This window comes from Oncorhynchus kisutch, linkage group LG14, assembly GCF_002021735.2.
Source record: "Oncorhynchus kisutch isolate 150728-3 linkage group LG14, Okis_V2, whole genome shotgun sequence".
NCBI classification, from domain to species: Eukaryota; Metazoa; Chordata; class Actinopteri; order Salmoniformes; family Salmonidae; genus Oncorhynchus; species Oncorhynchus kisutch.
In genome coordinates, this window is record NC_034187.2 from 2545756 (window position 1) to 2563042 (window position 17287).

The 17287-nt window shown below is 46.9% G+C and overlaps 1 protein-coding gene across 2 annotated transcripts in view; it reads left to right on the forward strand.

Annotated features, from left to right (window-relative positions):
* LOC109880867 (lysyl oxidase homolog 3B-like) overlaps positions 1-17287 on the forward strand; it is a 53719-nt gene that overhangs the window by 18162 nt on the left and 18270 nt on the right. For both annotated transcript variants that reach the window (XM_031787629.1, XM_031787630.1), the window contains exons 3-8: positions 9161-9229; positions 11601-11651; positions 13950-14050; positions 14220-14329; positions 14902-15082; positions 16767-16921. In XM_031787629.1, coding sequence (XP_031643489.1) covers positions 9161-9229; positions 11601-11651; positions 13950-14050; positions 14220-14329; positions 14902-15082; positions 16767-16921 — 667 coding nt within the window. The remainder of the gene's footprint in view (positions 1-9160; positions 9230-11600; positions 11652-13949; positions 14051-14219; positions 14330-14901; positions 15083-16766; positions 16922-17287) is intronic.

A 17287-nucleotide genomic window follows, 5' to 3' on the forward strand; every position in this document is an offset into this window, starting at 1 on the left:
TGTCGTCCGCAAACTTGATGATTGAGTTGGAGGCGTGCATGGCCACGCAGTCGTGGGTGAACAGGGAGTACAGGAGAGGGCTCACAACGCACCCTTGTGGGGCCCAGTCTGCTGTAATCCTGAAGCTATCAGTCTGCTGTAATCCTGTAGCTATCAGTCTGCTGTAATCCTGTAGCTATCAGTCTGCTGTAATCCTGTAGCTATCAATCTGCTGTAATCCTGTAGCTATCAGTCTGCTGTAATCCTGTAGCTATCAGTCTGCTGTAATCCTGTAGCTATCAGTCTGCTGTAATCCTGTAGCTATCAATCTGCTGTAATCCTGTAGATATCAGTCTGCTGTAATCCTGTAGCTATCAGTCTGCTGTAATCCTGTAGCTATCAATCTGCTGTAATCCTGTAGATATCAGTCTGCTGTAATCCTGTAGCTATCAGTCTGCTGTAATCCTGTAGCTATCAATCTGCTGTAATCCTGTAGATATCAGTCTGCTGTAATCCTGTAGCTATCAGTCTGCTGTAATCCTGTAGCTATCAATCTGCTGTAATCCTGTAGCTATCAATCTGCTGTAATCCTGTAGCTATCAATCTGCTGTAATCCTGTAGCTATCAGTCTGCTGTAATCCTGTAGCTATCAGTCTGCTGTAATCCTGTAGCTATCAGTCTGCTGTAATCCTGTAGCTATCAGTCTGTTGTAATCCTGTAGCTATCAGTCTGCTGTAATCCTGTAGCTATCAGTCTGCTGTAATCCTGTAGCTATCAGTCTGCTGTAATCCTGTAGCTATCAGTCTGCTGTAATCCTGTAGCTATCAGTCTGCTGTAATCCTGTAGCTATCAGTCTGCTGTAATCCTGTAGCTATCAGTCTGCTGTAATCCTGTAGCTATCAGTCTGCTCTAACTCAGGATGAACTGACAGTCTTGGTTTATTATAAGGAGATCAGGGCCCATATTCATAAAGTTTATCAGAGTAGGAGCACTGATCTAGGATCTGTTTAGCCTTTTAGTTCAGAATGAGTAATATAACATGAACAAGGGGGGGAGCTGATCCTAGATCAGCGCTCCTGCTCTGAGAGGCTTTATGAATACAGGCCCAGGCTAATTTAGGTCAGGCTCAGTAACGTGATGCTAATATTTCCTGTCAGTGTCTTGGCTCCTCTCAATATTCACATTCTTCTGAAGAATGTGTTGTCTGGGAACACTGTGTCTACCTTCCTCACAGCTCAACACTATATTTCTCATAAGAATATAACCTGCTGTAAAAGTTGGTCTGTTCAGTTGGAATGAGATATTATGTGTCAGGAAGTAAGGATTTTTGAATTCTGTGTGCTGAATGTTTTCATCACACCGACACCACTGTAGCAGCCAGATGGCTTTATGAGCAGGGCCCTGAACTGACCTGAACTGACCTGAACTAAACTGAACTAACCAGGAAAAACTCTGATAGGGCCCTGAGTTTTTCCTGGTGAGTACCACAGCAGCAGCAGAGTACCACAGCAGAGTACCGCAGCAGAGTACCACAGCAGAGTACCACAGCAGAGTACCACAGCAGCAGCAGAGTACCACAGCAGAGTACCACAGCAGAGTACCGCAGCAGAGTACCACAGCAGAGTACCGCAGCAGAGTACCACAGCAGCAGCAGAGTACCACAGCAGCAGCAGAGTACCACAGCAGAGTACCACAGCAGAGTACCACAGCAGAGTACCACAGCAGCAGCAGAGTACCACAGCAGAGTACCACAGCAGAGTACCACAGCAGAGTACCGCAGCAGAGAGTACCGCAGCAGAGAGTACCACAGCAGAGTACCACAGCAGCAGCAGAGTACCACAGCAGAGTACCACAGCAGAGTACCACAGCAGAGTATCGCAGCAGAGTACCGCAGCAGAGTACCGCAGCAGAGTACCACAGCAGAGTACCACAGCAGAAGCAGAGTACCACAGCAGAGTACCACAGCAGAGTACCACAGCAGCAGAGTACCACAGCAGCAGAGTACCACAGTAGAGTACCACAGCAGAGTACCACAGCAGAGTACCGCAGCAGAGTACCACAGTAGCAGCAGAGTACCACAGCAGAGTACCGCAGCAGAGTACCGCAGCAGAGTAACACAGCAGAGTACCACAGCAGAGTACCACAGCAGAGTAACACAGCAGAGTACCGCAGCAGAGTACCGCAGCAGCAGCAGAGTACCACAGCAGAGTACCACAGCAGCAGCAGAGTACCACAGCAGAGTACCACAGCAGAGTACCACAGCAGCAGCAGAGTACCACAGCAGAGTAACACAGCAGAGTACCACAGCAGAGTACCACAGCAGAGTACCACAGCAGCAGCAGAGTACCACAGCAGAGTACCACAGCAGAGTACCACAGCAGAGTACCACAGCAGCAGCAGAGTACCACAGCAGAGTACCGCAGCAGAGTACCACAGCAGCAGCAGAGTACCACAGCAGAGTACCACAGCAGAGTACCACAGCAGCAGCAGAGTACCACAGCAGAGTACCACAGCAGAGTACCACAGCAGAGTACCACAGCAGCAGCAGAGTACCACAGCAGCAGCAGAGTACCGCAGCAGAGTACCGCAGCAGAGTACCGCAGCAGAGTACCGCAGCAGAGTACCACAGCAGAGTACCACAGCAGAAGCAGAGTACCACAGCAGAGTACCACAGCAGCAGAGTACCACAGCAGCAGAGTACCACAGCAGCAGAGTACCACAGCAGAGTACCACAGCAGCAGAGTACCACAGTAGCAGCAGAGTACCGCAGCAGAGTACCACAGCAGAGTACCACAGCAGAGTACCGCAGCAGAGTACCACAGCAGCAGAGTACCACAGCAGCAGAGTACCACAGCAGAGTACCACAGCAGCAGAGTACCACAGTAGCAGCAGAGTACCGCAGCAGAGTACCACAGCAGAGTACCACAGCAGAGTACCGCAGCAGAGTACCACAGCAGAGTACCACAGCAGAAGCAGAGTACCACAGCAGAGTACCACAGCAGCAGAGTACCACAGCAGCAGAGTACCACAGTAGAGTACCACAGCAGAGTACCACAGCAGAGTACCACAGCAGAGTACCACAGCAGCAGAGTACCACAGTAGCAGCAGAGTACCACAGCAGAGTACCGCAGCAGAGTAACACAGCAGAGTACCGCAGCAGAGTAACACAGCAGAGTACCACAGCAGAGTACCACAGCAGAGTAACACAGCAGAGTACCGCAGCAGAGTACCGCAGCAGCAGCAGAGTACCACAGCAGAGTACCACAGCAGCAGCAGAGTACCACAGCAGAGTACCACAGCAGAGTACCACAGCAGCAGCAGAGTACCACAGCAGAGTAACACAGCAGAGTACCACAGCAGAGTACCACAGCAGAGTACCACAGCAGCAGCAGAGTACCACAGCAGAGTACCACAGCAGAGTACCACAGCAGAGTACCACAGCAGCAGCAGAGTACCACAGCAGAGTACCGCAGCAGAGTACCACAGCAGCAGCAGAGTACCACAGCAGAGTACCACAGCAGAGTACCACAGCAGCAGCAGAGTACCACAGCAGAGTACCACAGCAGAGTACCACAGCAGAGTACCACAGCAGCAGCAGAGTACCACAGCAGAGTACCGCAGCAGAGTACCGCAGCAGAGTACCGCAGCAGAGTACCGCAGCAGAGTACCACAGCAGAGTACCACAGCAGAAGCAGAGTACCACAGCAGAGTACCACAGCAGCAGAGTACCACAGCAGCAGAGTACCACAGCAGCAGAGTACCACAGCAGAGTACCACAGCAGCAGAGTACCACAGTAGCAGCAGAGTACCGCAGCAGAGTACCACAGCAGAGTACCACAGCAGAGTACCGCAGCAGAGTACCACAGCAGAGTACCACAGTAGCAGCAGAGTACCGCAGCAGAGTACCACAGCAGAGTACCACAGTAGCAGCAGAGTACCACAGCAGAGTACCACAGCAGAGTACCACAGCAGAGTACCACAGCAGAGTACCACAGCAGAGTACCACAGCAGAGTACCGCAGCAGAGTATCGCAGCAGAGTACCACAGCAGAGTACCACAGCAGAGTACCACAGCAGCAGCAGAGTACCACAGCAGAGTACCGCAGCAGAGTAACACAGCAGAGTACCACAGCAGCAGAGTACCACAGTAGAGTACCACAGCAGAGTACCACAGCAGAGTACCACAGCAGAGTACCACAGCAGCAGAGTACCACAGTAGCAGCAGAGTACCACAGCAGAGTACCGCAGCAGAGTACCGCAGCAGAGTAACGCAGCAGAGTAACACAGCAGAGTACCACAGCAGAGTACCACAGCAGAGTAACACAGCAGAGTACCGCAGCAGAGTACCGCAGCAGCAGCAGAGTACCACAGCAGAGTACCACAGCAGCAGCAGAGTACCACAGCAGAGTACCACAGCAGAGTACCACAGCAGCAGCAGAGTACCACAGCAGAGTAACACAGCAGAGTACCACAGCAGAGTACCACAGCAGAGTACCACAGCAGCAGCAGAGTACCACAGCAGAGTACCACAGCAGAGTACCACAGCAGAGTACCACAGCAGCAGCAGAGTACCACAGCAGAGTACCGCAGCAGAGTACCACAGCAGCAGCAGAGTACCACAGCAGAGTACCACAGCAGAGTACCACAGCAGCAGCAGAGTACCACAGCAGAGTACCACAGCAGAGTACCACAGCAGAGTACCACAGCAGCAGCAGAGTACCACAGCAGAGTACCACAGCAGAGTATCGCAGCAGAGTACCGCAGCAGAGTACCGCAGCAGAGTACCACAGCAGAGTACCACAGCAGAAGCAGAGTACCACAGCAGAGTACCACAGCAGCAGAGTACCACAGCAGCAGAGTACCACAGCAGCAGAGTACCACAGCAGCAGAGTACCACAGCAGAGTACCACAGCAGAGTACCACAGCAGCAGAGTACCACAGTAGCAGCAGAGTACCGCAGCAGAGTACCACAGCAGAGTACCGCAGCAGAGTACCACAGCAGAGTACCACAGTAGCAGCAGAGTACCGCAGCAGAGTACCACAGCAGAGTACCACAGTAGCAGCAGAGTACCACAGCAGAGTACCACAGCAGAGTACCACAGCAGAGTACCACAGCAGCAGCAGAGTACCACAGCAGAGTACCACAGCAGAGTACCACAGCAGAGTACCACAGCAGAGTACCGCAGCAGAGTATCGCAGCAGAGTACCACAGCAGAGTACCACAGCAGAGTACCACAGCAGAGTACCACAGCAGCAGCAGAGTACCACAGCAGAGTACCGCAGCAGAGTAACACAGCAGAGTAACACAGCAGAGTACCACAGCAGAGTACCACAGCAGAGTACCGCAGCAGCAGCAGAGTACCGCAGCAGAGTACCGCAGCAGAGTACCACAGCAGAGTACCACAGCAGAGTACCGCAGCAGCAGCAGAGTACCGCAGCAGAGTACCGCAGCAGAGTACCGCAGCAGAGTACCACAGCAGCAACATGATGAGGACCTTGACCTGAGTTGTCCCTGGGCAGGTCACCCTGATGTTGAGATTTATGAGACTATTGGGCAAAAACAGGATATATGACTTTTCTTTTCAGAGCGTTCAAGGAGCCGAGTAGTCCAGTAGCCAGGTAGCCCAGTAGTCCAGTAGCCCAGTAGTCCAGTAGCCAGGTAGTCCAGTAGCCCAGTAGCCGGGTAGCCCAGTAGTCCAATTGCCAGGTAGCCCAGTAGTCCAATAGCCAGGTAGCCCAGTAGTCCAGTAGCCCAGTAGCAAGGTAGCCCAGTAGTCCAATAGCCAGGTAGCCCAGTAGTCCAATAGCCAGGTAGCCCAGTAGTCCAATAGCCAGGTAGCCCAGTAGTCCAATAGCCCAGTAGTCCAATAGCCAGGTAGCCCAGTAGCCAGGTAGCCAGGTAGCCCAGTAGCCAGGTATCCCAGTAGTCCAATAGCCAGGTAGCCCAGTAGTCCAATAGCCAGGTAGCCCAATAGCCAGGTAGCCCAATAGCCAGGTAGCCCAATAGCCAGGTAGCACAATAGACAGGTAGCCCAATAGCCAGGTAGTCCAGTAGCCAGGTAGTCCAGTAGCCAGGTAGTCCAGTAGCCCAGTAGCCCAATAGCCAGGTAGGCCAGTAGTCCAATAGCCAGGTAGCCCAGTAGTCCAGTAGCCCAGTAGTCCAATAGCCAGGTAGCCCAGTAGTCCAATAGCCAGGTAGCCCAGTAGTCCAATAGCCAGGTAGCCCAGTAGCCCAGTAGTCCAATAGCCAGGTAGCCCAGTAGTCCAGTAGACCAGTAGTCCAATAGCCAGGTAGCCCAGTAGTCCAATAGCCAGGTAGCCCAGTAGTCCAATAGCCAGGTAGCCCAGTAGTCCAGTAGCCCAGTAGTCCAATAGCCAGGTAGCCCAGTAGTCCAATAGCCAGGTAGCCCAGTAGTCCAATAGCCAGGTAGCCCAGTAGTCCAATAGCCAGGTAGCCCAGTAGTCCAATAGCCAGGTAGCCCAGTAGCCAGGTAGCCCAGTAGCCCAATAGCCAGGTAGCCCAGTAGCCAGGTAGCCCAGTAGCCCAATAGCCAGGTAGCCCAGTAGCCCAATAGCCAGGTAGCCCAGTAGCCAGGTAGTCCAGTAGCCCAGTAGTCCAATAGCCAGGTAGCCCAGTAGCCAGGTAGCCCAGTAGCCTAATAGCCAGGTAGCCCAATAGCCAGGTAGCCCAGTAGCCCAATAGCCAGGTAGCCCAGTAGCCCAATAGCCAGGTAACCCAGTAGCCCAATAGCCAGGTAGCCCAGTAGCCCAATAGCCAGGTAGCCCAGTAGTCCAGTAGCCCAATATCCAGGTAGTCCAGTAGCCAGGTAGCCCAGTAGCCAGGTAGTCCAGTAGCCCAGTAGTCCAATAGCCAGGTAGCCCAGTAGCCAGGTATCCCAGTAGCCCAATAGCCAGGTAGCCCAGTAGCCCAATAGCCAGGTAGCCCAGTAGCCCAATAGCCAGGTAGCTTAGTAGCCCAATAGCCAGGTAGCACAATAGCCAGGTAGCCAGGTAGCCCAATAGCCAGGTAGCCCAGCAGCCCAGTAGCCCAGTAGCCAGGTAGCCCAATAGCCAGGTAGCCCAATAGCCAGTAGCCCAGTAGCCAGGTAGCCCAGTAGCCCAGTAGCCCAATAGCCAGGTAGCCCAGTAGCCAGGTAGCCCAGTAGCCCAATAGCCAGGTAGCCCAGTAGCCCAATAGCCAGGTAGCCCAGTAGCCAGGTAGTCCAGTAGCCCAGTAGTCCAATAGCCAGGTAGCCCAGTAGCCAGGTAGCCCAGTAGCCTAATAGCCAGGTAGCCCAATAGCCAGGTAGCCCAGTAGCCCAATAGCCAGGTAGCCCAGTAGCCCAATAGCCAGGTAGCCCAGTAGCCCAATAGCCAGGTAGCCCAGTAGCCCAATAGCCAGGTAGCCCAGTAGTCCAGTAGCCCAATATCCAGGTAGCCCAGTAGCCAGGTAGCCCAGTAGCCAGGTAGTCCAGTAGCCCAGTAGTCCAATAGCCAGGTAGCCCAGTAGCCAGGTAGCCCAGTAGCCCAATAGCCAGGTAGCCCAGTAGCCCAATAGCCAGGTAGCCCAGTAGCCCAATAGCCAGGTAGCACAGTAGCCCAATAGCCAGGTAGCACAATAGCCAGGTAGCCAGGTAGCCCAATAGCCAGGTAGCCCAGTAGCCCAGTAGCCAGGTAGCCCAATAGCCAGGTAGCCCAATAGCCAGGTAGCCCAGTAGTCCAATAGTCCAGTAGCCCAGTAGCCCAATAGCCAGGTAGTCCAGTAGCCCAGTAGCCCAGTTCCCAGTAGCCCAGTAGTCCAGTAGCCCAGTAACCCAGTAGCCCAGTAACCCAGTAGCCCAGTTCCCAGTGCCCAGTAACCCAGTAGCCCAGTAGCCCAGTGCCCAGTAACCCAGTAACCCAGTAGCCCAGTGCCCAGTAACCCAGTAGCCCAGTATTCCAGTAGCCCAGTAGTCCAGTAGCTGAGTATGTTAATATCTGCTTTTTCTCTTTGTACCTCAGGGAGAATAGGGCTTTCCCGTAGGGAGAATAAGGCTTTCCCATAGGTAGAATAAGGCTTTCCAGCTGTAAGAATAGGGCTTTCCCTTTCCCACCTGGACAAAAGGAACACCAGAGGGCTTTCTTTCCCATGGGGAGAATAGGGCTTTCCTGTAGGGAGAATAAGGCTTTCCAGTTGTGAGAATAGGGCTTTCCCAGAAGGAGAAAGGGGGCTTTCTTTCCCATACGGAGAATGGGGCTTTCCTGAAGGGAGAATAGGGCTTTCCCATAAGGAGAAGAGGGCTTTCCTGAAGGGAGAATAGGGCTTTCTTTCCCATACGGAGAATAGGGCTTTCCCATAGGGAGAAGAGGGCTTTCCCGTATGGAGAAGAGGGTGCCATTTGAGACGTATCCTCTAACTGTCTGTCTGCTTGTCTCGTGTCCTGTTTTCTTCCTGTCTGCTTCCTGTTTGTACTGACCCTCCAGGTCTATTCCGTCTAGTAGAAGATTCTCTGCCATGTTTTGGAGGGGTGGTTTTCATGGAGAGGTATTTAGGACAGGGGGAAAAAATACAGGCTTTTCCAAATATAACGGTCAATTATAATTTTAAACAACTTTTTCTGGAACGTACAGTGTGTGTAACCAACTAAAGGACCCTTTTCTCATGCAGTGGTTTCATAACAATACCTCTGAGTTATTATATATTTACTGGCTGGCCTATCTAGGGGAACGAGTCCAAAGTCATTAACAAATGTAATATAATATTATATAATAATACCTTTCAGCAACAGGTGTGGCTGAAATAGCCGAATCCACTCATTTGAAGGGGTGTCCGCACACACTTCTATATACAATAGTGTACACATTAATACTTGAAATATCTCTGCCATTGAAAAAGTAATGTAACATAGTATAACTTAATAGTATAGTGGTATACTTAACAGAACTGTCCTCTCCTGTTACATTACCCAGGAAGCACACCTTACTGCTTTCCTCTTAACCTGACCACAGCTATCCCACACTGTCTGGGATCAGGGCAGTTATATCTGTCTGTCTGTCTTTCTCTCTGCCTCTACCTCTGTCTCTCTCTCTGCCTCTGTCTCTCTCTCTGCCTCTGTCTCTCTCTCTGCCTCTGTCTCTCTGCCTCTGCCTCTGTGCCTCACCAGTATCTCTGTGTGATGTCGTGTTGCTGTTTGCCGTTGCAGAGCCCGTCTGGGAAAGAGAGCAGCTGAGAGAGAAGCCAGAGCCAAGGTTAAGGTTTCTGCTGGTGCCAGGTATATCAGGAAACAACCCCCTGTCCCCCCCATCCTATTCCCTATGTAGTGCACTATGTAGGGAATAGGGTTCCATTTGGAACTGGGCCTGGGTGTCTGACAGTGGGTTGCCTGTAGTGGTCGTTGCTTTAGTAATTTTATAGAACATTAGTTTAGATGTTGTTTCTACCCAGCTGGTTTGAATTCACTTGTTTACTCATTCTAGCACAAATATGTTGTTATTGTTCATCTAACTGCAAAAAAAATAAAAAATCCTAGTCACAGAAATGCAACTCAACAAAATATGACTGCAGATTGATTTGACATTTTAAACCACTACATTTTGTTTAAGATAAAATCCTTTTAAGGAAGCACAGGAGGCTAATGAAATGAGGACGGCTCATAGTAACATCCGGAGTGGAGTGAATGGAATGGCATCAAACGTATGGGAAACGTGTTTGATGTGTTCATTACCATTCCATTGATTCCTGTCCAGCCATTACTTTGATCCCTTCCTACCCAGTTAAGGTGCCTCCGGCCACCTGTGTCAGGAAGTCCTTCTGAAAATAACATTTAATGTGATTGATGTCAATCTGCCCTCTGATGTTTGAGTCTGCGTCTCTAGTTCAACATTTTGAACTGCAACTTTTTGGCATTTCCAATAAGGCATGCTTTCAGGAGTGGAACATGACATATCAATCACTTTATAGGCTATAAAGTGTTGCATTGCTCAGTTAGCGTCTGCTGAGTGGTGTGCTAGAACACATACTAATACACAGAATACTAATACACATACTAATACACATACTAATACACATACTAATACACATCATAATACACATACTACTAATACACATACTAATACACATACTACTAATACACATACTACTAATACACATACTAATACACATACTACTAATACACATCATACTAATACACATACTACTAATATACATACTACTAATATACATACTACTAATACACATACTACTAATACACATACTACTAATACACATACTACTAATACACATATTACTAATACACATAATACTAATACACATACTACTAATACACATACTAATACACATACTACCAATACACATACTAATACACATACTAATACACATACTACTAATACACATACTAATACACATACTACGAATACACATACTAATACACATACTACCAATACACATACTAATACACATACTAATACACATCATACTAATACACATACTACTAATACACATACTAATACACATACTACTAATACACATACTACTAATACACATACTAATACACATACTACTAATACACATCATACTAATACACATACTACTAATATACATACTACTAATATACATACTACTAATACACATACTACTAATACACATACTACTAATACACATACTACTAATACACATATTACTAATACACATAATACTAATACACATAATACTAATACACGTACTAATACACATACTACTAATACACATACTAATACACATACTAATACACATACTACTAATATACATAATACTAATACACATACTAATACACATACTAATACACATACTAATACACATAATACTAATATACATAATACTAATACACATACTAATACACATACTAATACACATACTGATACACATAATACTAATACACATACTACTAATACACATAATACTAATACACATACTAATACACAGAATACTAATATACATAATACTAATACACATACTAATACACATACTAATACACATATTACTAATACACATACTAATACACATAATACTAATATACATAATACTAATACACATACTAATACACATACTAATACACATACTAATACACATAGTACTAATACACATACTACTAATACACATAATACTAATACACATACTAATACACATACTAATACACATACTAATACACATAATACTAATACACATACTACTAATACACATAATACTAATACACATACTAATACACATACTAATACACATACTAATACACATACTAATACACATAATACTAATACACATACTACTAATACACATAATACTAATACACATACTAATACACATACTAATACACATACTACTAATACACATAATACTAATACACATACTACTAATACACATACTACTAATACACATACTACTAATACACATACTACTAATACACATACTACTAATACACATACTAATACACATACTAATACACATACTACTAATACACATACTACTAATACACATACTAATACACATACTAATACACATAATGTAACATGTGTTTCTAATTTTCTCCCATTGCATTTACAAACATCATCATCATCATCATCATCATCATCATCTCATCATCATCACCTAACCAATGTTGACTTTTGCAGGCTGCCACCTAAAGCTCATGCTAAACCATTCACCTCTGGGTTAAAGAAAAGGTAAACTGACTGAGAAAATAAATCCATTTCCCCTTAATGATCTCCTGTATGAAATGGTTTCCGTCGTGTATCTGCAGGCTCATCTGGGCATTGTGACCAGGGTGCATCTCAAATTAAACCCTATTCCATATACAGTGCACTCCTCCTGATATGGGCCCAGGTCAACAGTAGTACACTACCCTATGGGGGCCCTGGTCAACAGTAGTACACTACCCTATGGGGGCCCTGGTCAACAGTAGTACACTACCCTATGGGCCCTGTTCAACAGTAGTGCACTACCCTATGGGCCCTGGTCAACAGTAGTGCACTACCCTATGGGCCCTGGTCAACAGTAGGGCCCAGATCAGTTCAACTCTACCTGCTCTGTACTGTACTGTAGGGCCCAGTTCAGTTCAACTCTACCTGCTCTATACTGTACTGTAGGGCCCAGTTCAGTTCAACTCTACCTGCTCTGTACTGTAGGGCCCAGTTCAGTTCAACTCTACCTGCTCTATACTGTACTGTAGGGCCCAGTTCAGTTCAATTCTACCTGCTCTATACTGTACTGTAGGGCCCAGTTCAGTTCAACTCTACCTGCTCTGTACTGTAGGGCCCAGTTCAGTTCAACTCTACCTGCTCTATACTGTACTGTAGGGCCCAGTTCAGTTCAACTCTACCTGCTCTATACTGTACTGTAGGGCCCAGTTCAGTTCAACTCTACCTGCTCTGTACTGTAGGGCCCAGTTCAGTTCAACTCTACCTGCTCTATACTGTACTGTAGGGCCCAGATCAGTTCAACTCTACCTGCTCTGTACTGTACTGTAGGGCCCAGATCAGTTCAACTCTACCTGCTCTGTACTGTAGGGCCCAGTTCAGTTCAACTCTACCTGCTCTGTACTGTACTGTAGGGCCCAGATCAGTTCAACTCTACCTGCTCTGTATTGTACTGTAGGGCCCAGTTCAGTTCAACTCTACCTGCTCTATACTGTACTGTAGGGCCCAGATCAGTTCAATTCTACCTGCTCTATACTATACTGTACTGTAGGGCCCAGATGAGTTCAACTCTACCTGCTCTGTATTGTACTGTAGGGCCCAGTTCAGTTCAACTCTACCTGCTCTGTACTGTACTGTACTGTAGGGCCCAGTTCAGTTCAACTCTACCTGCTTTGTACTGTACTGTAGGGCCCAGATCAGTTCAATTCTACCTGCTCTGTACTGTAGGGCCCAGTTCAGTTCAAAAAAGAAAGCAACCTTGTTGTCAAGTGAAACAGCAGGATAGTTTTGGGGTATTGGATTCATACTAGGTAGGCTACTATAGATGTGTGTATGTTTCAGAAACGGTCAGGTTTAAGAGATGTGAGATGCTTTATTTAAACTTTATTTATACTGGTATGTCAACTAAGAACAAATGGTTATTTTCTGATGTCCATGTGTGGATGAAAACAGGCAGATGCTCAGTTGGATCTTGGCTGTACTGAACACAAACATTAAGACAAGATGAGTCTTGTAACGAAGCCAAAAGGTTACATCACTTGTAGAAGTGGTTTTCTGTGAAAGTCCAGTTTTGTCGTCCAACAAATGCAGCTGAATCTTTTTCTTTGTTGAAAAAGCAACTTAAAATGATTAACATCTTTCTAGCTTTTATTTAGTTTAAATGGATAAATGATAAACATTTACTCGTCGTTGTGCAATTGGCTGACGGTCTGGTGCAACAATCAAATGAAGAACTGAAAAGTTTAGTATCAGCAGCAAAACATTGAGAATGATAGAACCAATAATGCACACCAGGGTTCAGGGTCAAGACCATTTCAATTCCAGTCAATTCAGGAAGTACACAGGAATTCCAATTCTCTGTAATACCTATGAATGAGGAACATTTTGGAGGTGGAATTTGGTTTAATTTCTGATTTGACTAGTATTGAAATGGAATGGACCCCAACCCCAAATACCAGCCAGTCTTTTCTGTATCATCCCTCCTCCTCCTCCTCCGCCCCACTCCTCCTCCTCCTCCCCCCTCCTCCTCCCCCCCCACTCCTCCTCCTCCTCCTCCGCCCCACTCCTCCTCCTCCTCCCCCCTCCTCCTCCTCCTCCCCCCACTCCGCCTCCTCCTCCTTCTCCCCCCTCCTCCTACTCTTCCCCCTCCCCCTCCTCCTCCTCCTCCTCCTCCTCCTACTCTTCCCCCTCCCCCTCCTCCTCCTCCTCCTCCTCCCTTCTCCCCCCCTCCTCCTCCTCCTCCTCCTACTCCCCCCCTCCTCCTCCCCTCCTCCTCCCCCTCCGCCTCCCCCTCCTCCTCCTCCTCCCCCATTCAAACCCCTCCAGACTGAACACAGAGCGTCAGAAGCACCGGTACCGCCTCCACTCTGTGGCATGTGTTGGCACTGAGGTCCATCTGGCAGCCTGCCCCCTGGAGACCAACAAGGGTAATTATACAGAGAGATTGGACTCTCAGAACGATGTAAAAATATAGAACATACCCCACAAATAGGCACCATGTTCAGACCAGAGTTATGTTGAATATATTCACTGTGCATATCTGTGAGTTATATTCTGTGTATTTACATCATTCCTGAGGCTACTCTCACTCCATAGGTAATGCCACAGAGTCGTGTGAAGGTGGCATGCCAGCCGTGGTCAGCTGTGTACCCGGACCCCAGTACATACAGAACAGCGGACTGAAGAAGAAGAAGCTCAAAACTACGGTAATTAGTAGTAGTAATGTGTGTGTGTGTGTGTGTACGTGCATTTGTGTCTCACTAGCATTGCATAGACTTGAAGCTGGCAAATTCACACTTCATCTACAGTTTCTTAATCTGACCAGTTAGGTGTTCCTGCTCTGTGTTGTCTTCTGTCTGTAGAACACAGTGAGTTAACTGTCTCCTGTCTGTAGAACACAGTGAGTTAACTGCCTCCTGTTAACTGTCTTCTGTCTGTAGAACACAGTGAGTTAACTGTCTTCTGTCAGTAGAACAGAGTGAGTTAACTGTCTTCTGTCTGTAGAACACAGTAAGTTAACTGTCTCCTGTCTGTAGAACACAGTGAGTTAACTCTCCTCTCCTCTCCTCTCCTCTCCTCTCCTCTCCTCTCCTCTCCTCTCCTCTCCTCTCCTCTCCTCTCCTCTCCTCTCCTCTCCTCTCCTCTCCTCTCCTCTCCTCTCCTCTCCTCTCCTCTCCTCTCCTCTCCTCTCCTCTCCTCTCCTCTCCTCTCCTCTCCTCTCCTCTCCTCTCCGTTTCTTTGTAAGTCAACTGTGTCCCTTGCTTTCCTCTCTCATCAGAGCACGGTGAGGCTGAAGGGTGGTGCCAAGCTGGGTGAGGGCAGAGTGGAGGTGCTGAAGAACAATGAGTGGGGCACGGTGTGTGACGACCGTTGGACCCTGCTGTCAGCCAGTGTTGTGTGCAGGGAGCTGGGCTTCGGATCCGCCAAGGAGGCTCTGACTGGAGCTCGCATGGGAGAAGGTGAGGACTGAGCACTGTGGTTTAACCTTATGTAGATCATTGGATTTGTGCAGAGACTTGGTGTAGTGGTTACACTCCCAGAACAGTCACATATATGACATCCAACTGAAGACCGGGGTTCAATCCCTGTGTCCACTTCCCACTGTTTCTCTTCCAATCTCTCCCTTTAATTTCCAACTTGTCTCTATAAAGTGTTAAAACACCTAAAAGAATCTGTAAACACAGTGCCTTCGGGAAAGCATTGAGTCGCCATAACCTTTTCCACATTTTGTTATGTTACAGCCTTACTCTAAAATTGATTCAATTGTTTTTTTACCCTTATCAATCTACACACGATACCCCAAAATGACGAAGCAAAAACATGTTTTTAGAAAATGTTGCTAATTTATGAGAAAATGAAATATCACATTTAGATCAGTATTCTAACCCTTTACTCAATGCTTTGTTGAAGCACCTTTGGCAGCAATTACAGCCTCGAGTCTTCTTGGGTATGACGCTACAAGCTTGGCACACCTGTATTTGGGGAGTTTCTCCCATTCTTCTCTGCAGATCCTCTCAAGGTGTCAAGTTGGATGGGGAGTGTCACTGCACAGCTATTTTCAGGTTTCTCCAGAGATGTTTGATCAGGGTTCAAGTCCGGGCTCTGGCTGGGCCACTCGAGGACATTCAGAGACTTATCCCAAAGCCACTCCTGCATTGTCTTGGCTGTTGGCAGTTTCATCATAGCGCTTGACTGGTTGAGAGAATGCCAAGAATGTTTATTTAAAAAAAAACACTTTCTTGGTTACTACATGATTCCATATGTGTTATTTAATAGTTTTGATGTCTTCACTATTATTCTACAATGTAGAAAATAGTAAAAATAAATAAATAAGAAAAAACCTTGAATGAGCAGGTGTCCAAACTTCTGACTGGTACTGTATATATATTAATGGTATTACACACATGGTGTCACGTGTGTCTTCTTCGTGGAAATGTCTGGACCAAGGTACAGCGTGGTGAGCGTACATTTCTCTTTATTATAAATGTCGCCAACAAAAACAAGAAACAACACACAAAAAAAACGAACGTGAAGCTGACTAGGGCTATACAGGCCACTATAACAAAGACAACTACCCACAAAATACAAAAGGAAAAGGCTGCCTAAGTATGATTCCCAGTCAGAGACAACGATAGACAGCTGTCCCTGATTGAGAACCATACCCGGCCAAACACATAGAAATAGAAAACATAGAAATACAGAACATAGAGTTTCCCACCCGAGTCACACCCTGACCAACCAAACATAGAGAATAAAAAGATCTCTACGTTCAGGGTGTGACACATGGTGAGACATTTCGTTATATATTTTTTAATGTTTTTTTTAGTTCATAAGAGGTTGGAAAGAAATATGCTTTTGGTAATGATTTCCCCCAAAAACGTATTCAAGTCTTTGACGTGGTTTCCCTAAGAAGAAAGTAATTCCAGTAGACCTAAACCCCTGTCTTCCCACAAAACAAGCTGTGTCCAGCAAAAATCTTATTTTAATTTATCTGACTTTTATGTCAAGCCCTTATATCTATGTCAATGAAGTTTTTTTTACCATGTTCTTTACCTCATAATGAAGTGTTTCACCCTGTTCTTTACCTCACAATGAAGTGAGTGAGTGATACAGCAGTGTCTTTCTGTGTGTGTGTGTCTTTAGGGATGGGTCCTATCCACATGAATGAGGTCCAGTGTCTGGGGACGGAGAAGTCGATGTGGAACTGTGGCTTTAAGAACATAACCTCAGAGGACTGCCAACATGTAGAAGACGCCGCTGTGAGGTGCAACACGCCGTACATGGCTCTGGAGAACTCGGTCAGAGACTAACTACTCAGTTTAAACTCAGTTCCATTCTGTTTAATGAACTTCAATCATCCCATAGGGGCCAGTTAGTGCCATTTCCTGTTTTACTGATTTCCTGTTTTACTGAAAACACGTTGTACCCGTCGTTGACAAGATGATGTTCATGTGATCATACAAGTCATACCACATATAACTAGTCTAAACTAGTCTAAACTAGTATAAACTAGTAGCACTGAAGATCAGAGTTATAGCGTGATTGAAATTTAAAGGGAACTTTTGATTGAGCCGACGTAATACAGTGTTTACAGTAATACAGTGTTTACCGTAATACAGTGTTTACAGTAATACAGTGTTTACAGTAATACAGTGTTTACTGTA